We start from the raw sequence: 25903 nt of genomic DNA on the forward strand, positions 1-25903 counted from the left end.
TTTGGTTAATGTGGCTTAATTGGTAACTAGGCCTGGAGGCAGCCCAGTTAAAATAAAAATTGGTTGAGGTGAAAGTTTCAACGCTTTAATGAGCATTGAAACGTATAAAAGTTGTTTACAAAAATTATATGAGTGAGCCTTGTGGGCCTAAGAAAAAATGCCCGTTCGGCGTGATTATGTGAGGTTTCAGGAGGAGGAGCAGGAGGAGGAGGAGGAATATTATACACAGATTGATGAAGCAAAAAGGTCCCCGTTTTTGATGGTGATAGAGAACGATGCTTCCATCCGCGGGTGAAGCCTACGTATTGTTTAGGTATCGCTGCTGTCCGCTGGTGGAGAAAAGAAGTCTGGGGAAATCCAGGCTTTGTTCATCTTGATGAGTGTAAGCCTGTCGGCACTGTCGGTTGACAGGCGGGTACGCTTATCTGTGATGATTCCCCCAGCCGCACTAAACACCCTCTCTGACAAGATGCTAGCCGCAGGACAAGCAAGCACCTCCAGGGCATATAGTGCGAATTCAGGCCACGTGTCCAGCTTCGACACCCAGTAGTTGTAGGGGGCAGAGGCGTCACGGAGGACGGTCGTGCGATCGGCTACGTACTCCCTCACCATCCTTTTACAGTGCTCCCGCCGACTCAGCCTTGACTGGGGAGTGGTGACACAGTCTTGCTGAGAAGCCATAAAGCTGTCAAGGGCCTTAGAGAGTGTTCCCCTGCCTGTGCTGTACATGCTGCCTGATCTCCGCGCCTCCCCTGCTACCTGGCCCTCGGAACTGCGCCTTCGGCCACTAGCGCTGTCGGATGGGAATTTTACCATCAGTTTGTCCGCCAGCGTCCTGTGGTATAGCATCACTCTCGAACCCCTTTCCTCTTCGGGTATGAGAGTGGAAAGGTTCTCCTTATACTGTGGGTCAAGCAGTGTGTACACCCAGTAATCCGTAGTGGCCAGAATGCGTGTAATGCGAGGGTCACGAGAAAGGCATCCTAACATGAAGTCAGCCATGTGTGCCAGGGTACCTGTACGCAACACATGACTGTCCTCACTAGGAAGATCACTTTCAGGATCCTCCTCCTCCTCCTCCTCAGGCCATACACGCTGAAAGGATGACAGGCAAGCAGCATGTGTACCCTCAGCAGTGGGCCAAGCTGTCTCTTCCCCCTCCTCCTCATCCTCCTCATGCTCCTCCTCCTCCTCCTCAACGCGCTGAGATATAGACAGGAGGGTGCTCTGACTATCCAGCGACATACTGTCTTCCCCCAGCTCTGTTTCCGAGCGCAAAGCGTCTGCATTTATGCTTTGCAGGGTACTTCTCAAGAGGCATAGCAGAGAAATGGTGACGCTAATGATTGCAGCATCACCGCTCACCATCTGGGTAGACTCCTCAAAGTTTCCAAGGACCTGGCAGATGTCTGCCAACCAGGCCCACTCTTCTGTAAAGAATTGAGGAGGCTGACTCCCACTGCGCCGCCCATGTTGGAGTTGGTATTCCACTATAGCTCTACGCTGCTCATAGAGCCTGGCCAACATGTGGAGCGTAGAGTTCCACCGTGTGGGCACGTCGCATAGCAGTCGGTGCACTGGCAGATGAAACCAATGTTGCAGGGTGCGCAGGGTGGCAGCGTCCGTGTGGGACTTGCGGAAATGTGCGCAGAGCCGGCGCACCTTTCCGAGCAGGTCTGTCAAGCGTGGGTAGCTTTTCAGAAAGCGCTGAACCACCAAATTAAAGACGTGGGCCAGGCATGGCACGTGCGTGAGGCTGCCGAGCTGCAGAGCCGCCACCAGGTTACGGCCGTTGTCACACACGACCATGCCCGGTTGGAGGCTCAGCGGCGCAAGCCAGCGGTCGGTCTGCTCTGTCATACCCTGCAGCAGTTCGTGGGCCGTGTGCCTCTTCTCTCCTAAGCTGAGTAGTTTCAGCACGGCCTGCTGACGCTTGCCCACCGCTGTGCTGCCACGCCGCGTGACACTGACTGCTGGCGACGTGCTGCTGCTGCTGACACATCTTGATTGCGAGACAGAGGTTGCGTTGGAGGAGGAGGAGGAGGGTGCTTTAGTGGAGGAAGCATACACCGCCGCAGATACCACCACCGAGCTGGGACACGCAATTCTGGGGGTGTAGGACGTGAGCGGTCCCAGGCTCTGACTCTGTCCCAGCCTCCACTAAATTCACCCAATGTGCTGTCAGGGAGATATAGTGGCCCTGCCCGCTTGTGCTTGTCCACGTGTCTGTTGTTAAGTGGACCTTGGCAGTAACCGCGTTGGTGAGGGCGCGTACAATGTTGCGGGAGACGTGGTCGTGTAGGGCTGGGACAGCACATTGGGAAAAGTAGTGGCGACTGGGAACTGAGTAGCGCGGGGCCGCCGCTGCCATCATACTTTTGAAAGACTCCGTTTCCACAACCCTATACGGCAGCATCTCCAGGCTGATAAATTTGGCTATGTGCACGTTTAACGTTTGAGCGTGCGGGTGCGTGGCGGTGTACTTGCGCTCCAACACTTGTGCTAGTGACGGCTGGACGGTGCGCTGACAGACATTGGTGGATGGGGCCGAGGACAGCGGAGGTGAGGGTGTGGGTGCAGGCCAGGAGACGGTAGTGCCTGTGCCCTGACAGGGGGGTTGCATCTCAGTGGCAGGTTGGGGCACAGGGGGAGAGGCAGCGGTGCAAACCGGAGGCGGTGAACGGCCTTCGTCCCACCTTGTGGGGTGCTTGGCCATCATATGTTTGCGCATGCTGGTGGTGGTGAGGCTGGTGGTGGTGGCTCCCCGGCTGATCTTGGCGCGACAAAGGTTGCACACCACTGTTCGTCGGTCGTCTGTACTCTCAGTGAAAAACTGCCAGACCTTTGAGCACCTCGGCCTCTGCAGGGTGGCATGACGCGAGGGGGGCGCTTTGGGAAACAGTTGGTGGATTATTCGGTCTGGCCCTGCCTCTACCCCTGGCCACCGCACTGCCTCTTGCAACCTGCCCTGCTGCTGCCCTTGGCTCCCCCTCTGAAGACCTGTCCTCAGTAGGCGTAGCAAACCAGGTGGGGTCAGTCACCTCATTGTCCTGCTGCTCTTCCTCCGAATCCTCTGTGCGCTCCTCCCTCGGTCTTACTGCCCTTACTACTACCTCACTGATAGACAACTGTGTCTCATCGTCATCGGCCTCCTCACCCACTGAAAGGTCTTGAGACAGTTGCCGGAAGTCCCCAGCCTCATCCCCCGGACCCCGGGAACTTTCCAATGGTTGGGCATCAGTCACGATAAACTCCTCTGGTGGGAGAGGAATTACTGCTGCCCAATCTGAGCAGGGGCCCGAGAACAGTTCCTGGGAGTCTGCCCGCTCCTCAGAATGTCTCATTGTAACGGAGTGAGGAGGCTGGGAGGAAGGAGGAGCAGCAGCCAGAGGATTCAGAGTTGCAGCAGTGGACGGCGCAGAACTGTGGGTGGACGATAGATTGCTGAATGCACTTTCTGCCATCCAGGACAGGACCTGCTCACACTGCTCATTTTCTAATAAAGGTCTACCGCGTGGACCCATTAATTGTGCGATGAATGTGGGGACGCCAGAAACGTGCCTCTCTCCTAATCCCGCAGCAGTCGGCTGCGATACACCTGGATCAGGAGCTCGGCCTGTGCCCACACCCTGACTTGGGCCTCCGCGTCCTCGTCCACGTCCTCTAGGCCTACCCCTACCCCTCAGCATGCTGTATTACCAGTAATGCAGAAACAGAACGCTGTAATTAAATGTGCCGCTTATTGGCCTGTGGTTGGAGGCTGACTTCGCTTACGGAACGCCAGGAAATAATTTTGCGTAAGCCTGCTGTAACACTTAGCTGGCTGCGTATGAATTAGGAGGACTACTACACGCAGCAGAGACCCAGAACACTGAGGACAGTGACAGGCAGCCCAAATAGATTTTTTTCCCCAAATGTTTTTGCAAAGGCCCACTGCCTATATTCAATCAATATGTCTTCTGTCCCTGCCTCACCGCTACTGGCCCTGGAGTATGTCAAATAACTGCAGAGTGTTGCACTGTGGACTGCAATACAGCGGTGATTTAACAGCCCAGACAGAGCCAGGAAATAATTTTGCGCAAGCCTGCTGTAACACTTAGCTGGCTGCGTATGAATTTGGAGGACAACTACACCCAGCAGAGACCCAGAACACTGAGGACAGTGACAGGCAGCCCAAATAGATTTTTTCCCCAAATGTTTTTGCAAAGGCCCACTGCCTATATTCAATCAATATGTCTTCTGTCCCTACCTCACCGCTACTGGCCCTGGAGTATGTCAAATAACTGCAGAGCGTTGCACTGTGGACTGCAATGCAGCGGTGAATTAACAGCCCAGACAGAGCCAGGAAATAATTTTGCGCAAGCCTGCTGTAACACTTAGCTGGCTTCGTATGAATTAGGAGGACAACTACACCCAGCACAGACCCAGAACACTGAGGACAGTCACAGGCAGCCCAAATAGATTTTTTTCCCCAAATGTTTTTGCAAAGGCCCACTGCCTATATTCAATCAATATGTCTTCTGTCCCTGCCTCACCGCTACTGGCCCTGGAGTATGTCAAATAACTGCAGAGTGTTGCACTGTGGACTGCAATACAGCGGTGATTTAACAGCCCAGACAGAGCCAGGAAATAATTTTGCGCAAGCCTGCTGTAACACTTAGCTGGCTGCGTATGAATTAGGAGGACAACTACACCCAGCACAGACCCAGAACACTGAGGACAGTCACAGGCAGCCCAAATAGATTTTTTTCCCCAAATGTTTTTGCAAAGGCCCACTGCCTATATTCAATCAATATGTCTTCTGTCCCTGCCTCACCACCACTTCTGTCCCTGGAGTATTACTGCAAGGTGCAATGCTCTGCACAGCCGATATACCAAAAAAAATAATGTGCAACACTGCAAAAAGCAGCCTCCACAGTACTGCACACGGTTAGATGTGGCCCTAAGAAGGACCGTTGGGGTTCTTGAAGCCTAAAATACTCCTAACGCTCTCCCTATAGCAGCTCCACCAAGACAGCACTTTCCCTCCTCTATGTCAGAACGCATCTGTGGCAAGCCGCGGGAGGGGCTGATTTTTATACTCGGGTGACACCTGATCTCGCCAGCCACTCACTGCAGGGGGGTGGTATAGGGCTTGAACGTCGCAGGGGGAAGTTGTAATGCCTTCCCTGTCTTTGTATTGGCCAGAAAAGCGCGCTAACGTCTCAGAGATGAAAGTGAAAGTAACTCGAACATCGCGTGGTACTCGTCACGAGCAACGAGCATCTCGAACACGCTAATACTCGAACGAGTATCAAGCTCGGACGAGTACGTTCGCTCATCTCTATTAGATAACAGTATAGGCAAGGGCCAGAAAAAATAGTGTACCAAGAGTACAAGTGTACCCCTGAAAAATTGCTGAATGCCGAGGGCAGGCGAAACCCATAAACATTTTTTAAAGATACAGCTCGCTGTTGCATAATTTGTAACAGAGCCTGGAGGCAGCCCTCTGAAAAAATTGGTTTCAGTTAAAGTATAAAAACTTTTGAAACTTTTAAAAATTGTAAAAAAGTTTTAAGCAGACAAATTGGCAGTTCAGCGTGATGACATGCTGTTTTAGGAGGAGTAATAATATACAAGAGTGATTGACGAAGCTAGTTCCCCCGTTTTTTGCGGTGATAGAGGATGCATTTTTGTCCTGTTGCAGCAAAAAGAATAATTAGGTTCCACTGCAAGAGAAGTCTGGGGAAATCCAGCCTTTGTTCATCTTTATGAGGGTAAGCATGTCGGCACTGGCAGTTGACAGGCGGGTACGCTTATCCGTGATGATTCCCCCAGCTGCACTAAACACCCTCTCTCACAAGATGCTAGTGGCAGGGCAGGCCAGCACCTCCAGGGCGTACAGCGCAAGTTTGTGCCACGTGTCCAGCTTTGACACCCAATAGTTGTATGGAGCAGAGGCATCACGGAGGATGGTGGTACGATTGGCTATGTACTCCCTCACCATCTTTTTACAGTGCTTCCTTCAACTGAGCCTTGACTGGGGAGTGGTGACACAGTCTTGTTTGGGGAGCCATAAAACTGGCAAAGGCCTTGGAGAGTGTTCCCCTGCCTGCGCTGGAAATGCTGCCTGATTCCCATGCCTCCCCTGCTAGTTGGCCCTCGGAACTGCGTCTTCTGCCACTAGCGCTGTCAGATGGGAACTTTAGCATCACTTTTTCCACCAGGGCCCTGTGGTATTGCATTACTCTCATACTCCTTTCCTCTTTGGGAATGAGAGTGGAAAGGTTCTCCTTATACCGTGGGTCAAAAAGAGTGTACACCCAGTAATCCGTGTTGGCCAGAATGCGTCTAACGTGAGGGTCACGGGAAATGCAGTCTAACGTGAAGTCAGCCATGTGTGCCAGGGTCCCAGTACTCAACACATCGCTGTCCTCACTAGGAGGATGACTTCAGGATCCTCGTCCTCCTACTCCTCCTCTTCAGCCCATACACGCTGATCAGATGAGAGGCAAGCAGCATGTGTACCCTCTGCAGTCTGCCCAGCTGTCTCTTTCCCCTCCTCCTCCTCCTCCCCGTCCCCCTCCTCCTCCTTCAAAACACGCTGAGATAGAGACATGAGGTTGGTCTAGCTATCAAGCGACATACTGTCATCCCCGTCCCCTGTTCCAACCGCAAAGCGTCGGCCTTTATGCTTAGGAGCGAACTTCTCAGCAGGCAAAGCAGCAGGATGATAATGCTAATGATGGCTGCATCACCGCTTACCATTTGGGTAGACACCTCAAAGTTTCCGAGGACCTGGCAGTTATCTGCCATCCATGCCCACTCCTCTGTAAAGAATTGCGGAGGCTGACTACAACTTCGCCGCCCATGTTGAAGCTGATATTCCACTATTGCTCTACGCTGTTCATACAGCCTGGCCAACATGTGCAGCGTAGAATTCCAGCGTGTGGGCACATCGCACAGCAGTCGGTGCTCTGGCAGCTGAAACCTACATTGCAGGGTCCTCAGGGTGGCAGCATACGTGGTGGACTTGCGAAAATATGCGCAGATGTGGCGCACCTTGCCAAGCAGGTCAGACAAGTGGGGGTTTTCAGAAACCGCTGAACCACCAGATTGAAGTTGTTGGCCAGCCATTGCAGGTGTGTGAGGTTGCAAAGCTGCAGAGCCACCACCAAGTTATGGCAGTTGTCACACATGACCATGCCCGGTTGGAGGCTCAGCGACGAAAGCCAGAGGTCGGTCTGCTCTGTCAGACCCTGCAACAGCTCGGGGGCCATGTGCCTCTTGTCACCTAAGCTGATTAGTTTCAGCACGGCTTCTTGACGCTTGCCAACTGCTGTGCTGCCGCACGCTACCGACTACTGGCGACGTGCTCACACTTCTTCATTGATAGGTAGAGGTGGCGGAGGAGGAGGAGGGTTTGGAGGAGGTGGCATAAAACACTGCATATATCAGCACCAAGGTAGGACTCGCTATTCTGGGTGTGGGTAGAGCGTGAGTGGTCCCAGGCTCTGACTTGGTCCCAGCCTCCACCAACTTCACCCAATGTGCTGTCAGGGAGATATAGTGGCCCTGCCGGCCAGTATTTGTTCACGTATCCAGGGATAAGTTAACCTTCCCAGTAACTGCGTTGGTGAGGGCACTGTTGATGTTGCGGGAGATGTGCTGGTGTAGGGCGGGACGGCACACCGGGAAAAATAGTGGCGACTGGGGACCGAGTAGCGGGGGTCCACCGCCGCCATCATGTTTTTGAAAGCCTCCGTTTCCACAAGCCTGTACGGCAGCATCTCCAGGCTGATTAATTTGGCAATGTGCACAATTAAAACTTGTGCATACGGGCTGGTTGCGGTGCATTTGTGCTTTCGCTCCAACGCTTGTGTTAGCAACAGCTGAACGCTGCGCTGAGAGACATTGCTGGATGGAGTGGAGGCCGTGGAGGTGAGGGTGTGGGTGCAGGCCGGGAGGTGCTCGTGCCTGCGTCCTACGAGGGGGATTGGATCTGTGTGGCAGGTTATGGCACAGAGGAAGAGGGAGTGGTGTGACCCGGAGGCGGTGAATGGCCTTTGCCCCACCTTGTTGGGTGCTTGGCCATCATATGCCTGCGTATGCTCGTGGTGGTGAGGCTGGTGGTGGTGGCTCCCCGGCTGATCTTGGCGCGACAAACCTTGCACACCACAGTTCGTCGGTCGTCTGCACTCTCAGTGAAAAACTGCCACACCTTTGAGCACCTCGGCCTCTGCAGGGTTGCATGGTGCGAGGGGGTGCTTTGGGAAACAGTTGGTGGATTATTCGGTCTGGCCCTGCCTCTACCTCTGTTGCTCCCCGGCTGATCTTCGTGTGACACAGGTTGCACACCACAGTTCGTCAGTTGTGCGCGCTCTCACTAAAAAACATCCACACTTTTGAATACCTGGCCCTCTGCAAAAAGGCTTGCCGCGAGGGGGTGCTTTGGGAAACAGTTGGGGGATTCTTTGCTCTGCCCCTGCCTCTATCGCTGGTCACTCCACTGCCTCTTCAAACCTGTCCTGCTGCTGCACTTGCCTCCCCCACTGAAGCCCTGTCCTCAGTAGGCTTAGCAAACCAGGTGGGATCAGTCACCTCATCATCCAGCAGCTCTTCCTCCGAATCCTCTGTGTGCTCCTCCCTCTGACTTACTGCCCTTACTACTACCTCACTGACAGACAACTGTGTTTCATCATCTTCATCCATGAAAAGCTCTTGAGACAGTTGCCGGAAGTCCCCAGCTATATCACCCGGACTTTCCAAAGGTTGGGCATTGGTCACGACAAACTCCTCAGGTGAGAGGAACCATTTTTTCCCACTCATGGCAGGGACCTGAGAACACTTCCTGGGAGTCTGCCTGCTCAGAATATGTCATTTTGATGGAGTGAGGAGGCTGGGAGGAAGGAGGAGCAGCAGCCAGAGGATTCAGAGTTGCAGTCCCTAGGCTGGGAGTAGTGGACTGCGTAGAAGATTGGGTGGTCGATACATTGCTGGAAGCATTTTCTGCCATCCACGACAGGACCTGCTCGCACTGCTCAGTTTGTAATAAAGGTCTACCACGCGGACCTGCAAATTGTGATATGAAGATGGGGAGCCCAGAAACTTGCCTCTCTCCTAATCCTTCAGCAGCCGTCTGTGATTCACCCAGTCCAGGAACTCGGCCTGTGCCAACACCCTCACTTGGGCGCTCGTGTCCGCGTCCTTGTCCACATTTACGTCCTCGACCCTTACCCCTGCTCCTCCTCATGGCGGATTAAGGATAGAGCAGAGCCGAAATAAATTACCCCACTGGACAGCGCTGACAACTGTGGCTAATTCACCGCACACAAAGACTTGTAGATAGCGGAGGCTCTATGCTGTGACTTGAAAAAATTAACCCGCTGTCTTGCACTGATACCTAGGGGTAATTTACCACTCACAGAGTCTTGCAGATAAGAGAGGCTGTGTGGAGTGACACTAAAGCCAGTTTATAGTGCTGGTAACTGCGGCTATCTCAACCCTCCTCAAGGAAAGGGTATTGTCAGACGCTCTGCACAGTGGCAGAGCTGAAATACGTTGCAGTAGCCTAGGAAATATTAGAGTGCTGTTTCACGGTGAGACCTCGGTGTAATGCACTGCAGGCTGAGAACGCTTTAAGTGAAAGGCTGGGAACAGGCCGATATGAGTACTAAAAAAAAATGATGCACTACGGCTCCCAGCCAGCCACAACTATAATGCACACGGTGAGAAGTTTCCCTAAAAAGGAACGTTAGGGTTCTTGTACAGAGGATCACGACTGTAAAACGTTTCCCGGTGAGACCTCGGTGTAATGCACTGCAGGCTGAGAATTCTATAAGTGAAAGGCTGGAAACAGGTCTAGATTAGAGATGAGCGAGCGTACTCGGATAAGCACTACTCGCTCGAGTAATTGGCTTTATCCGAGTATCGCTGTGCTCGGGGCTAAAGATTCGGGTGCCGGCACGGAGCGGGGAGCTGCAGGGGAGAGCGGGGAGGAACGGAGGTAAGATCTTTCTCTCCTTCTCTCCTGCCCGCTCTCCCCTGCTCCCCGCTGCAACTCACCTGTCAGCCGCAGCGGCACCCGAATCTTCAGACCCGAGCACAGCGATACTCGGATAAAGCACATTACTCGAGCGAGTAGTGCTTATCCGAGTACGCTCGCTCATCTCTAGTCTAGATGCGTAATGAAAAAAAACTATGCACTACTGCTCCCAGCCAGCCACAACAGTAATGAACAGGATGAGGAGTAGCCCTAAAAAGGACCATTGGGGTTCTTGAAGACAAGATCCTACTTTAATACTTTCCCTATATAAGTAGGTCTTTCCCTCAACTCTGCCTATGGCACAGAACAGTATAGGTGTAATGGTCTGCGAAGGCCTAGATGCTTAAAAAAAATGGTGCACTACTGCTCCCAGCCAGCCACAACAGTAAATCACAGGATGAGCCCTAAGAAGGACCGTTGGGGTTCTTGAAGACAGGATCCTACGCTAACACTATCCCTGTATAAGCATCAGCACTTTCCCTAACCACTGCCAGCATGTGTCTGAGGCGAGCCGCGGGCGGAACCACTTTAAGTACTTGACAGTCACCTGATTTAGGCCAGCCACTCACTACTGTGGGGGTGGGGGGGGGGGGGCACTTCACTGCAGGAAGTGGTAATGCCTTTCCTGCATGTTTATTGGCCAGAAAATGATGCTAAACATGCGGGGAAGGAAATGCAATTGACTCGAGTACCGCATGGTGTTCGTCTCGAGTAACGAGCATCTCGAGTACCCTAATACTCAAAAGAGTAGCAAGCTCGGCCGAGTGTGCTCGCTCATCTCTAGTTATAGGTGTTTATTTTAATAAACATATCTATAACCTTTGACCCTCTACTGAATGCCTATTGAATTAACACATTAGTGTAGCTACACTTGCATTATAGAGACTAACTGTTCTAACAATTTATCCTTATACTTTACATATCAGAATCCAGAGCTCTGTGATTGCTAATGTAGCAGTCTAATGCATTTCGGTTCAGGGGAGCATCCATGTGTTTTCCTTGGGGACAGACTTGGTGTGTAGACCGGTAACTTGTAGTAATGTCCAGTATTATATGACATTATTGAACCCCTCCTATGATTCCCCATCAGACAGACCCCAACACACATGAAGATGATTGTACTTACAGAGTAATAGCACGGACATCTCTGTGGACATGATGGATGGAGACAATGCTGTCAGATCTAAAGAGAGAACTTGGTTTCTGCTGGTATCTTCCTGAGTAAAGTAAAAGGAAGTAAGACGTGTGAAATAGTCACTGCCCTTATATAAATAGTAATTTGTATTTAAATACATCTGTGGTTGACCATGAGATGCGTCATTAGGACCTTAGATTAGATGATGCCTTTTGTGATACTGCTTATAACTGTCCTGCTTCCATGTGTATCTTATCTTCTACACCTGATCTACTAAACCCAAAAATAGATTCATACAGTAACTTTTAAAGGGATTGTTCCATCTGTTTAACCACTTCCCATGTGTCCTATTAAGGCATATGGAAATAATAGTTGGGTGTATCTCACTTTGTGAGCCAGAGAGGAGAATTACTGTAAGGGAGGATACTACTCTGGTGGAATCAACATTTATTCCACAGATGCCCTTATTGGGTTTTAGTCTATGTCTACAACATCTGCAATTCTTATGGCCTAAACAGACAAGTATGCTTTTGAATAATTTTGTGAACGTGAAGCTCATGCCCACAAAATGTGAAGAGGGAAAGCCATTGATTTCAATGGTTTCGTTTTCACTAGCGTGATCCTTGAGCAATATGCTTACGATCAAGAAAAAAACAGGCATTGCCCGATCTTTCTAATACATAGTTCTTGTATGTTTGGTTTTTTTTCATGTGCAATCGCGCAAAGTTTGCAAAAAAGACTTTTAAGTGGTACATGCACAAATAGTGTTCATTTAATGTTAGATCAGTCTTGCATAATCTGCCTTACAACCTTCCTGTTTCTTCATTAACTATCAGCTGCCCTGTTCCCATTGGCCATTTTACTATCTAGCAACGGCGATGGGATTGGCTGCCAGTGAGTGAGGTGACAGAGAAGCCCTGTGATTGGTGGAGTAGCCTCCCCGCATGGGTTGGTTGAAAGAATTCCTGTCAGTGCAGGGAGTACAGTTTGGGTGAGAGAAGAAGACACATCAAGTAAAGAGCAGGAGGAAGAAAAGGAGCTTACCTGCAGTGGGAAGGAAAAGGTGTAGTGAGTACCAACAAAGATTACAACTATAGTAACTGCAAAAGACAAAGAAAGAAGATTTTTATGTAAGGAAAAGAAACAATAGTAGCAATATATATATATGGAAATGAGTACAGATGAGTTTCCTGTAACTACCTTGTGGTGCAAATATAATTGCCTATTTGTAGCCCTCCACTTTGTATCTTATTGTAATACAAGCCTATATAAATGGCTATTTATGCAGCAATTCAATTTTTTGAACAATAATAATTCTGTGTAAACGCACCTTTAGATAAGCCGAACTCACAACTATCATATGATCAATGGGGCAGCTTTATTCTAAGAAGCGCCGACCTGATGGAACAACCCCTTTATGTATTTCCTCTGCTACCACATGCTGGTGGCTTCCTCCATGACTGCTGCCTCAATGGTCTGAGAACTCGGAGATACCACCAGCTCCTAAGCCCCGCCCCCTACTGCTGTAAGTTCTCTTCCGGCTCATCATCTGTTATTGTCTATATCCGTGACCACTGGATTTGAATCAGTTACTGGTTTCTGTGTGCCCCTTGAGGTTTACTTGTTATGTTGCCCTCTAAATGGGACATTAGGAATGATCAATTAGCAAAAGCTTTTTATGGACTAAAATAACGGCAGTAAAGTTGGACCTTAACTTAACTGTTGAATCCCTGGAGTGACTACATTATACTTAGAAGCAGATGTCACTCATGCTGTATCGCTTATATATAGTATGCTTAGCATGTTATATTTGTTGAATACAAATTTTACCAGACTGGGAAAAAAGTTTTCTCCTTGCAGGCAAAAAATGACCAGTAGCTCAATGACCTTTAAATGCTTATTAACTTTTCAAACAATTTGCTCTAATGTGATAAATAGCAAAAGTGTAAATTACTTTATTTATCTAAAATGACATTTTGTACTGAAAAATCCCTCTTTAGTGCTGACCACTTGGGGTCCCCTTTTCTTCTAATTTTCATTCCACTGCTTATTGTCATGTGAAGTCCATCTGTAGTAGTAGAGATAACAAAAAAGGTAACAGGGGGTAGAAGAGGGTGATGACTCATGCTGCCCATAGAACCATTACTGGGCGTATGGTGTCATGCACACGCGCAGAAGCCTGGATTGCCAGCGAGATTTGAAATCTCCGGGCTCCCGGCTCCTGAAGGTAGCCAGGAGGCAGGAGATATCATTGGTGATCAGTCCCCGGGCCCGTTATCATGGAAAAGTTAAAAAAAGGTTAGTTTCAGCTGCCCTCATAGATCGAATCCATGAGGGCAGCTGGAAATACTCATCCCCTATCCTCTGTGATGTCTCACAGCGATCGGAATCTGCCACGGGCTTCTCCGCATGCGTGCCACATCCGGGCCGGAGGGCCCGACAAATTTAAAATCTGCCTGCACCCGGCTGTCAAACATAGTCGAGTGCAGGGAGATGTTACCGGGGACCATTGTATGCGGTTCCACATCACATGATAACTGTTATCCATCGGCAAAGGAAACTTAAAACCTCCCTGCTCCTGGCTACCAAAGGTAGCCGAGAGCCTGTAGATATCACGGGGGCTGTGGTGAGCGGTTCCTGGTCACGTGGATAATGGCGATCATGTAAAACAGAAAAAAAAGTTGACGTTTCAGCTCCCCTCACTGATCCGATCGGTGAGAGAAGATTAAACTTTTTACCGGAGACCTCCGTATTTGAACCCCAACGCAATCCTCCGCCACGGCAGTTACCCGAATTCTAAGCATGCGCCCATTGGCAAAATGCCAGACACATATGCAGAAGCCGGGGTGGGCCCAGGAAATTTGAAATCTCCTTACTCCTGGCTACCAAAGGCCTCCGAGAGCCTAGAGCAGTGACCGGTGGCCTCGTTGAGCGGTCCCCGATCACATGATAAAAAGATAGCAATCTACCTTAGGCCATTCTCTGTGCTAGGCCATTCTGTGTGAGTACGTAGTCATGCACAGTACATTACACGGCCGTACCCAGGGCGTTATTCAGAACACTACCAGTAATACATCATTTACAAAAAGCTCCAGTAACGCTCGCCTTCTTTCCACCTCTGCAAGCTTACAAGGCCTCACAAAGCACCACTTTTTACACCCCATTCCTATCGCTGAGGTCAAGAAATACCCCCCAAAAAGCATGGGAGGAGGAGGGATATCCAGTTTTTTTACCGCATGTGTCCATCGCAACAAGGCCTCCGTAATTACCCCTGTCTTTGGACATACTACACAGTTTACATTATTACTTTTATCTAAGATTTAGGGAATGCCAATAAGGGCACGGAGGGGGATTATTATTAGGGAGTCACATTTTTTTCCGCACAAGTGAGGAATTTATTCAGTTCAGGTGTTCCCTTCATTATAAACCTAGCCATGTATCCTGTAAGTAGATTAGGGCCACAATGCGTATGTTTCTGAACACGGAATACACCATGGGATCTTACGCTTTATTAAAACCTTACCAAACTCTTATAAATAACCGGCACAGACCCCAATATTGGATAAATAAGGCCACGGTGTTTATTAACGGGGTTGCCAACATTTGGGGAGAAATGTAACCAATAATAACCATAACACTTGCTGTAAACTCTGTTTTACAGACCCAAGTTTATTAACCAATCAATAACCATAACAGTTCATGTAAACTCTGTCTTACAGACACGATTTTACCACCACCAAACTCTCCCCAAGTTTACCTGCCCACCCGCCTAATGCGGGCGACAATTCCCCACCAGGCCATGGCATCCACTAATGACATGGCCCCCCCAACACCCGCAGCCTCCTCAATCATCTACACAAATCCATATTAAAAATATCCAACGCAATCTCTGACAAGTATACTAGATCATTCCTATGGAAGCCTGGAACAAGACCTTCCAAATCAGCATGTCTAAAAAGACAACATCCACTCCTGGCGTGAGCTCTACCACCGGGGTAACCCTTCTCCGAATTCTCTCGCTATATACAGACCTCGGCAATGACCCTAATAATCGAGGAACAATATCTGAAAAAACTATCACTGTATCTGGAACCTTGTTCTAATGCTCCACATCTCCCTTTCAATGTCCCATGACACATCAATGTGTTCTCTTCTATGTCATTAACCCCTAAGTGTAAAATTAAAACATCTGGAGAGGGCCCACGTGACTCTCCAAACCCACGTGCCTCTTTATAGATCAGTTCAGCCATTAATCCCCTCCACCTCTTACATCTGCTACCGCGCCAAAAAATTTCAAACTGTGTTCTGTACAAACCTAAATTTTCAGAACAACAGTGATCCGCTGCCCTTCTCGAAGCCCAGTACACAAAGGAGGGTCCAACAATCCACACAATACTTTTCTAAAATGAAAAAAGAATTAGTACACCATATTATTCAGGCGCATGTACAACTTAAACTGAGATGAACCCCATCTGTTTACTTGTTCTTCAATAAAACCACACCTGTAAACAATTACGCACCATTATATATTAAAAGCAAGATAATGACTGTCCATCATCTCTGTCTCCCCGAAAACAAGACAGGGTCTTCTACTAATTTTGCTCCACAAGATCTTACTTTTGCCATGTATAACTGCCTGGCACTATTTACATTGCCTTTTTTTTTTTTTAATTAACTGCAACTAGGGCTTAATTTTGGAATAGGGCTTAAAGTTCAAGCATCCTGAGAAATCCTGCTAGGGTTTATTACCGGGTAGATTTTATCACCGGAGAAACAGGGTACATGGATCAACAAAGAACCTGGTGCTTGCAGGCATAGACACAAACGCCTGCAAATTCCTAAGCAAGCATATATTCTCATGAAAATGAGCAAACAAGCGAATTCACACCCCTTTACCCATTTCGTTTTTTGTTTTTTTTAAATTATTATTATTATTATTATAAAGCTCCCATGGTTGGACACATCCTTAAGGCCCCAAAGTCACATCTAAACAGCTGTACCTCATCTGGTGATCTACACACTTCAGGCAATACTTTCACCAACTTCCCTTGTAAGCTCAATGTGATAGCAGAGCGTTGATCAGCGGCATCAGCTACTGCCTTACAGCCCCTGATCAATCGCTCTACCTGAAAAACAATTAATAGGTACCAGATTATACCATCTTTGAAAGAAAGCCATACCCGACAATACCTTCCAAACTGAGCTATGTGAGCTGCATCCTGAATGTTGGACTCTTCTTCCCTGAATTGCTGCATCCGCAAACAAGACTATAAGATAGCAGCTGCATTAATCTCACACCGACCATCTCTAACCCTCAGTAAGAGGTTATATGTTAGACATAATCTGACTAGCATACGAATTAACTGGTGCCGACCAGCTCTTACCAACAATCACTCCATAATCATTATCCACTGATGTCAGCACCTCATGATAACTCCTCCGCTTCACAAGCTCCCATCACCAAGCTGACTGACCATTACAGTCAAAGATACCAACCCTAGCACTAAATCCTGCTTTAGCTCCCTTGACATCTGCGCATGCGATGTATGGGCCTTCCAGCCGCACATCACCACACATGACCTGCGGGAATACCTGCGACCAATAATAATCACCTGTGAAGCCGAACAAAACTGACCTGCTAACCGCTGCAACTCCGTCCATGTAATCGTCCTTCATACATAATGTCTGACTAATTAAACCCATAACTATACACCCCTGACATTGGCAATTGGAAAAAACCATCACAATGCTATCAATTAAATACCTAAGAACTCCAACCGAGTACACGGCCATACAATAATTTTTTTTTTTTTTTCCGTTCGCCAGCGGCACCCCAAAATCCTCCATCCTGACCACATGCCCTCTAAAACTTGTGCATACCCTCATTACCATGATGCCCCATAAACAACAATCATCTAAGTAGTGTATTACACCAACATCAGGGGATTCCTTCCTCCTACCTACTCTAACAATGAGGATAGTCCTAAATAATAGCGGGATGCCTTAGATCCCATCGGTAACGCCAAACCGTAAACCAAAGGATTAAAACCCCAACCAATAAGAAGTTATCCGAATAATGCATTACTTCACCGAAGTGCCATATCAAAGCCAATGTAGTCACATGATGCATATCTTAATGCCAGCAGCTCAGGAGCGCCTCAGCATTCAGAGACAACTGCTTGGGGTAAGATAGATGATAAATAACCAGGAGGAGATAGACTCCGTCTGTGGCATCATCCTTAAAGGGGACAACCTCAAATGGAAAAAAAAAGGGGGGGGGGGGGGCGGGGGTATCAAAATGACCGGCAACTCTGCCCTCAGCTATGTTCTAAGCAATTTAACTAGATCAGGATCATAAACAACTGAAATTAACTTATTAACCCCTTCACAGCTGAGTCCCTTTAACTCATGCACATATAGGCCGTACTGGGAGCCTTCTTTAATGAGCCGGGCCTACTTCCAATATGGTGGCCTCACTGGAGTCTTGCCCTATTGCAGGAAACTCTCTATTTCCTGGATGCAAGGAATTTGTACTGATTTCTGACTAAAACCACCATAAATGGATGAGAGCGGCACAATATGAGCCCTCATGTCAGTACCCACAGCTCTTACCTCAGTACCCACAGCTCTCCATTACCTCGATCCCATAAATGTAACCACACACCGAGTGTAGTGAGGCGCCCCAAGGATGTCTAACAACCACCTAACTAGTTACACCGAGGTAGTGAGGTCCCCAAGGATGTCTATAAACCACCTAACTAGTTACACCGAGGTAGTGAGGTCCCCAAGGATGTCTATAAACCACCTAACTAGTTACACCGAGGTAGTGAGGTCCCCAAGGATGTCTATAAACCACCTAACTAGTTACACCGAGGTAGCACCAACACCCCGGTAACCATTATTAACCATCTCGGTTCCTCCGGTCATCATTAGATTCTGATTCTTTTTATATGAAAGTAACAGTCATAAAATAACAAGTAATTATAAACCAAATCTGATTAACAGCAGCAGCCGCCTCAACCACAGACTGCATACAGTGCTTACCTCAGAGCTGATAGTCTGCATACAGTGGTTACCTCACAGCTGATAGTCTGCATACAGTGGTTACCTCACAGCTGATAGTCTGCATACAGTGGTTACCTCACAGCTGACAGACTGCATACAGTGGTTACCTCACAGCTGATAGGTGACCAGTTATCTCACAGCTGACAGTCTGCATACAGTGTTTACCTCAGAGCTGACAGTCTGCATACAGTAGTTACCTCACAGCTGATAGTCTGCATACAGTGGTTACCTCACAGCTGACAGACTGCATACAGTGGTTACCTCACAGCTGACAGACTGCATACAGTGGTTACCTCACAGCTGACAGTCTGCATACAGTAGTTACCTCACAGCTGATAGTCTGCATACAGTGGTTACCTCACAGCTGACAGACTGCATGCAGTGGTTACCTCACAGCTGACAGCCTGCATACAGTGGTTACCTCACAGCTGATAGTCTGCATATAGTGGTTACCTCACAGCTGACTGCCTGCATACAGTGGTTACCTCACAGCTGACAGACTGCATGCAGTGGTTACCTCAGAGCTGATAGGTGACCAGTTATCTCACAGCTGACAGATACCAAGCAGTGGTTAGAGCTGACAGTCTGCATACAGGGGTCACCTCAGCACAGTCTCCTGCAGCGCTCAGTCACCTCAGAGCTCCGTTACCTCAGCGCTCCGTCACCTCAGAGCTCAGTCACCTCAGCGCTCAGTCACCTCAGAGCTCAGTCACCTCAGAGCTCAGTCACCTCAGCGCTCCGTTACATCAGAGCTCAGTCACCTCAGCGCTCCATTACCTCAGAGCTCAGTCACCTCAGCGCTCCGTTACCTCAGAGCTCAGTCACCTCAGAGCTCAGTCACCTCAGCGCTCCGTTACATCAGAGCTCAGTCACCTCAGCGCTCCATTACCTCAGAGCTCAGTTACCTCAGCGCTCCGTTACCTCAGAGCTCAGTCACCTCAGAGCTCAGTCACCTCAGCGCTCCGTTACCTCAGAGCTCAGTCACCTCAGAGCTCAGTTACCTCAGCGCTCCGTTACCTCAGAGCTCAGTCACCTCAGAGCTCAGTCACCTCAGCGCTCCGTTACCTCAGAGCTCAGTCACCTCAGAGCTCAGTCACCTCAGCGCTCCGTTACCTCAGAGCTCCGTTACCTCAGAGCTCAGTCACCTCAGCGCTCCGTTACCTCAGAGCTCAGTCACCTCAGAGCTCAGCCACCTCAGCGCTCCGTTACCTCAGAGCTCAGTTACCTCAGAGCTCAGTCACCTCAGAGCTCAGTCACCTCAGAGCTCAGTCACCTCAGCGCTCCGTTACCTCAGAGCTCAGTTACCTCAGAGCTCAGTCACCTCAGCGCAGCGCTCCGTCACCTCAGAGCTTAGTCACCTCAGTGCAGCGCTCCATCACCTCAGAGCTCAGTCACCTCAGCGCTCCGTCACCTCAGAGCTCAGTCACCTCAGCGCAGCGCTCCGTCACCTCAGAGCTTAGTCACCTCAGCGCAGCGCTCCATCACCTCAGAGCTCAGTCACCTCAGCGCTCAGTCACCTCAGAGCTCAGTCACCTCAGAGCTCAGTCACCTCAGAGCTCAGTCACCTCAGAGCTCAGTCACCTCAGAGCTCAGACATGATACCATTAATAAAACACAACTGTTAAGCAGACATACATTCCCCCTCATCACCCTGACCAGCCCTTTCTTTACAGCCTAGTAAGGGTTAACACTAACACATTTAAAACTGACCAATCTACCTAAGGGGGCGCTCACACGACGGCCCCGATGCCCAGCACCCTGTGAGCCAAAGCCAGGAGCAGAGAGGAAGTACAATGCAAAGATTCACATGTCTTCCCCATAATAGACCCGCTCCTGGCTCCGGCCCGCCAAATCCGAACACAAAAACTGCCGTGCGAAATCGCTGCCAACTGGTACACAAGCTAAATCCTTCTATACACAGGTGCCAGTGACCAGGGGTACCACTTGTAGAGCTTCACCTGTATGCTGCCATTACAGCAGCACAGGACTTGGCAGAGGGGCCGTCGCCATCTTGTCGAGCTTCACCCGTACCCTGCACGCACAGCAGTACAGGACTTGGTGTTGGCATCTAGTGGCACTGTTCCTGCTGGTGTTGGCATCTGCTGGGCACTGTTCCTGCTGGCGTTGGCATCTGCTGGGCACTGTTCCCGCTGCCAGGTTTTAGTCACCTCCGAACGGATGAAGGTAAAGGCAGCCTCTGCGTTCGCTTCGCTGGTAATTTTCTACTGACAAGTCCTCCTCATATACAAGCGCTCACACAATGTCCTCTGCAGCTCCTCCTGGCCTGCGCTGCTGACAAGTTCTAAGCTGAAGCGCAGGGGATTCCAGAAATCTGTGAAACTGTTCCTCACTGACCACTTCATCCTCGCTGACGATCAGCCGCTGGAGAAAGTCCTCCATCTTCACAGAGGGTCTGAAGCTGTGACAGGAATTGTGAGGGGAGCTGACAGGAATTGTGAGGGGAGCTGACAGGAATGGTGAGGGGAGCTGACAGGAATGGTGAGGGGAGCTGACAAGAACAGGCAGCTGTCACCTGGATGCTGCATGCTGCTTCCTTTCCAGATGATGATGGCCCACATCCCTGCACCTCCATATCTCACTGCTGCTCCTCTCAGCTTGTTCCTCTGGACCAATCACCAGCCACTGTCAGGCCACCAGATTCTGCCTGACAACCACAGGCATTTCCCGCCATTTTTCTTCAGCCAATCAGCTGCTGCTGCCAACCAGTCCATCACTGGGCAGAACTCACTCTCTGCCATCTCATCTGACCCAGTAATGACCTTTGTAACATATCATGGCTAACCAGAAAACCTTCTCCATAGAGAGTGACACATCATCCATCCATCATGTACATAAAGCTTCCAGATCCCATGAGGCTCCATAGAGGGTGACATATCATCCATCCATCATGTACATAAAGCTCCCAGATCCCATGAGGCTCCATAGAGGGTGACATATCATCCATCCATCATGTACATAAAGCTCCCACATCCCATGAGGCTCCATAGAGGGTGACATATCATCCATCCATCATGTACATAAAGCTCCCACATCCCATGAGGCTTTCCCTCCTAACTGTCCCTCAAGCCTTACATTCTGGAGTGAAACTCCTCATTCATATGTGTGCTGTACAAAAAAAATAGTTTTTAAATTGACACAATTGCCAAAAAGATGTAAATCGTAATTGTTTCCTACTGCTTTGCTTAGATTCATTCAAAAACTGTGGGGTAAACATACACAGAAGACCCCTAGATTAATTTGTTAAGGGGTCTAGTTTTCAAAACGGGATCATTTGTGGGGGTTCTCTGTAGTTTTGGCCACTCAATGGCTCTACAAGTGGGCAATGGGGCCTAAAACACCTTCAAGCAAAGTGTCTATTCTGAAAGCCTCCGGCTTGGATTTGGGCCCCCTTTCCATACAGACATAAGATTAGGGCCACAATGGGTATGTTTTTGAACACAGGACAAACAGGGCTATCCATTTTGGGGGTGAAAGTCTTCATTTCTTAGTATTCTGTATAAAAAAACCTGTTTTTAAAATACACAATTGTCAAAAAAATAAAAATCGTAATTTTTTCCTACTGCTTTGCTTCGATACGCTCAAAAACTGTGGAGTAAAAATACGCAGTACACCCCTAGATAAAGTTGTTAAGGGGTCTAATTTTCAAAATGTGGTAATTTGTTGGGGTTCTGTATCATTTCGGCCACTTAAGGGCTCTACAAGCGGGCAATGGGGCCTAAAATGCCTTCAAGGAAAATTTCTGCTCTGAACGCCTCTGGCTGCTCCTTTTATTTTGGGCCCCGTTGTGCAGGAAGACATAATATTAGGGCCACAACGGGTATGTTTCTGAACAAAGGACAAACAGGGGTATCCATTTTGGGGTTTAAATCCTCATTTTCATGTGCACTATAGAATAAAAACTGCCTTTAAAATGACGTATTTGCAAAAATATGAAATTGTATTTTTTCTTCTCTAAATTGCAGTTATTCCTGAAAAAGAACTGTGGGGTAAAAATACTCCTGACCTCCTCAGTGAATACAATAAGGGGTGTAGCTTTTAAAATGTGGTCATTTTGGGGTATCTATCATTCTGACACCTATGAGCCTTGGCAATCTTGGCTTGGTGCAGGAAAACAAAGTGTTCCTTAGAATGTTGATAATCAATGCTAAATTTGTATGTCTCCTAAATGGTTTTAAAAAACCCAAAAGTTTTTCAAATGTGAGTCCAGAATAAAGTAAACAGTTGCAAATATATACCTTAGCAAAACTCCCCTCCTGCTGAAAGAGATTCAGAGCAGTGCAGGGCGAAGACACAGCTGGACGCGCCTGAGCCCCGGCAGCTGCAGAGAGGTGAGTATATACATATATACTTATATTTAAAGCCCTTCCCCGAAAATCCCTGCAGGGCTCGCCGGCAGCCCATTGTTTTCAATGGGACTGCAGAAGCGCTGGTTCCATTGAAAGCAATGGGAGAACATTGCCATCCTCTGCCATAGCCGTGGCAGGGGATTCTTTACTCCCCGCAGAGATGAAGAAATCCTCTGCCACAACTGTGACAGCTGATTCTTTACTCCCTGCTGGGATTCCCCTTGTCACTGAACACTGTGTCAATGCTGTCACAGTGTTCAGTGACAAGAGGACTCCCTGCTGGGGAATATTGACATGCATCATGGACCTATAGTGCATGCATGTCCTATGTTTTTCAGGTACGTGCATTTGCTTGCTTGTAAAACACAGACATGTGAACACTCCATAGGGTCCAATGGTTTTAATAGACCTGTGGTTTTGTGTGCACATATGTACGCACATGGCCATGCTCGTCTGAAAGCACTCTAAGGACCAGACACTTTTTAGGGATTTTACCAATGTGTCGGTTTTACTGCCCTATTCTTTTTCCTTTAGCTACCAAAATTATTTTTACTGTGTTTTGTTTTCTGTGACATATAGGGCTATATTTTTTATATCTTTTTTCCCCGTTTTTTTTTAGTTTTATTGGGGTAAAAAGCTAAAAAAAAGTGTTTTTTTTTAATTTCTAGTATTTTTTTTTTTAATTAGTATATTTACTCTAAAATAAAGTATGGGGATGGGTACCTCATTTTGTTTTGGACGTTTTGATATATAATATGTATGATTTTGGATTACAGGGCGCATGTAGCAATGGCTTTGGTTGGCGTCAGCTTTGGTTTATTTTCTTTTTTACGTATATACTGTTGTTTTATTCTACAATTTTGTTTTATTTATTTATGTAATCATATTTTTTACCATCTATGTCCCCCATGATGTCATATAAGACCTCTGGGGAACATTCACACTTATTTTTTTATTTTTTTTATTTGACATTTTCCCACTGTAGCTGGTTCATCCATAGGAGACGCAGTTCCAGGGAAAAACATCCCCTGTAATGATATTAGTCACTGACAGAGTTGGTCAGGGTCTACTACAACCCTGCAGCTCTGCTATCACAGGGAATCCTGGCAGTAACGTGACCCCCAGGCTTTTTAGTACACTGCGCTCATTGAGCACTGTGTACTCGAGGAAGGAGAAGGAAGAAAAGGTTAAAAACCCCTCCTGCCTTCTCCTCTGGGTTATCAGCTGTTACTAACAGCTGACAACCCATCCTGCTACTGATTGATTACAGAAACAGGAGGTTTTAATTCCCGTCGTAATTTTACATATGGCTGGGCTTAAAGCCCGGGACCAGGCACCGTATATTTACAGTGCCTGGTCCTAAATGAGTTAAAATAAACAGGAGAAATTAAAAGAAAATTATCAGTCTTTGTGTGGAATTGCACAGAATTCAGGACAGTCTTTTCATAGTTGACTCCAAGCGGCAGACAATTTGGGCCTGTGGGGTCCCACATTTTAAAGGATCCCTCAGTACACACCTTATTCCTACCCCCCTGAAGTCACACAGAGAAGGGAGGGTGGGGATTGTAGAAACTCTGAAAAATCATAATTCCCTATTTTCAGTCAGATCTCCACACGAGGTTATCTGATCAGGACCATAGACGCGACATACTTTTAGTCATGATTTTACCTACGCATGGAGTCTACACACGTATATGTTCTGATCTATATTTTCCCAGATATGCGGTTCTGGGTTTCTGAGCATCCCACAAGGATAGGAGTCCCTGCATCTTATTCATGGTGATGTGACATTTCATAAAATATCCTTGTCAGCGGGCTGCCATGTACAGATCAGTCATAATTACCAAATGACACTTTTCTTTGTTTGAGAGAGAAATCTCCTGGAACCCACACCAAGAAATGGGGAGGAGAACTTACTGGGATGTGAAGGTGTTTTCCTGTTCTTATCTCCTATTGTAAACATTTGCTAGATCTGGTTTTGCAGGGGCCATGGGACACCACAGACCCCCTGGGGCGAAGTGACAATCTTTGCTGAAGCCTACTTCAAAGCTCCACTTCAGCACTCAGCTTTCCAAGATACTGAAAAGCTGAAGTTTCTACACCACAGTTGGCAGTTTCCCCGCCGCTGCCCCATTCACACCACCAGTCGGTATGTACACTGACTGCAGCGGTGATATGTTTATATATACACATGACCACAGCAGCCAATGTCGTCCAGGAATCTCCATGCATAGAACATCATCAGTGACATCCTATAAACAGGGCAAGGAGTATCTGCTTCTATCCCTGTATATGGGACATACCTGGGATGGCAGTGACGGTGCAGGTCATGTGACACACTGCCGGAACAAAGAAAAGGTACATTGTCAGACAGGCAAGTATATGGCAAAGTGCTGTGGGCAGCATGGGGCGGGATATTAGTAATATACTATAAATATTCCAGCGAACCCCTTTAATATTAAGCTTACGGACCTTAGTTTTCCCTTCTTGGCCATCATGTAACTATACACAGGTGACATTCTATGCCCTCTTCTTTAATTCATTACTAAGCTCCAAAATGTCCATATTTCATAATTGTTTGCAGATCAGAATGAAACAACATACAGACTCCACCTCACCACATGGTGGTCAGGAGCAGGAAAGCAAGAACTGCGGTATTACATCATAGAGGAGCTTCCTGGAAGATTATAATAACACATTAGTGTAATCTTCACTCCTCTTCCTCTTATCTGCACAGTATTTTACTTGTCATTACAGCATTGCTTTCTTCAAACAGAATGAGGCAGATTTACTAATACTGTCTAATAACTAGAAGGTGCAAACTTAGGATACTTTTACAAGGGCCAACTGAGTCACAAATCGCTCAAATTGGTGATTTTGACCTGATAGTTGTCCGGTGTAAACCCAGAATGTGACAGAATGTTGAAGGAGAAATTGCTCATTAGTCACTAGTTGCTTCATTCAAGATCACTGAAACACAGAGACTAATGAGTAACTTCTCACTCAGTGTAAACAGGGAGTCAGTCATCTATGAACGTCTGTCTCTTCACAGTGAATGGAGGGGACCGAAGAGACCTCTGGTGCGCTCTGCCTGCATTCACTGAATGACTGTCACTCCAATGGGGAAGCACAGGAATGATAGTCATTGAGACGCCCAAGAGTTATCCCATGTAAAAGTACTCTTAGACCGCCTTCTAACGACCTGGTCGGATTCTGCATGTTTGTATTTCCTGCGCCCTTGCTTAGTGATGATATGGGCTGCTGGTCAGATGGTCTCCATTGACCTCAATGGAGGCCGCCTGCAGAGAGTCT

At 48.1% G+C, this 25903-nt stretch overlaps 2 protein-coding genes across 2 annotated transcripts in view; both read right to left on the bottom strand.

The window, feature by feature from the left end:
• The window catches only part of LOC136631699 (low affinity immunoglobulin gamma Fc region receptor III-A-like), a 40982-nt gene extending 28719 nt beyond the window's left edge, over positions 1-12263 (bottom strand). The window contains exons 1-2 of the mRNA XM_066605987.1: positions 12204-12263; positions 11151-11241 (exon numbers count right to left, since the gene is read on the bottom strand). Coding sequence (XP_066462084.1) covers positions 11151-11181 — 31 coding nt within the window. The 5' untranslated portion in view covers positions 11182-11241; positions 12204-12263. The remainder of the gene's footprint in view (positions 1-11150; positions 11242-12203) is intronic.
• LOC136571849 (Fc receptor-like protein 5) overlaps positions 1-25903 on the bottom strand; it is a 176070-nt gene that overhangs the window by 99550 nt on the left and 50617 nt on the right. The window lies entirely within an intron of this gene.

Source organism: Eleutherodactylus coqui, chromosome 6 (genome assembly GCF_035609145.1).
Source record: "Eleutherodactylus coqui strain aEleCoq1 chromosome 6, aEleCoq1.hap1, whole genome shotgun sequence".
NCBI lineage: Eukaryota > Metazoa > Chordata > Amphibia > Anura > Eleutherodactylidae > Eleutherodactylus > Eleutherodactylus coqui.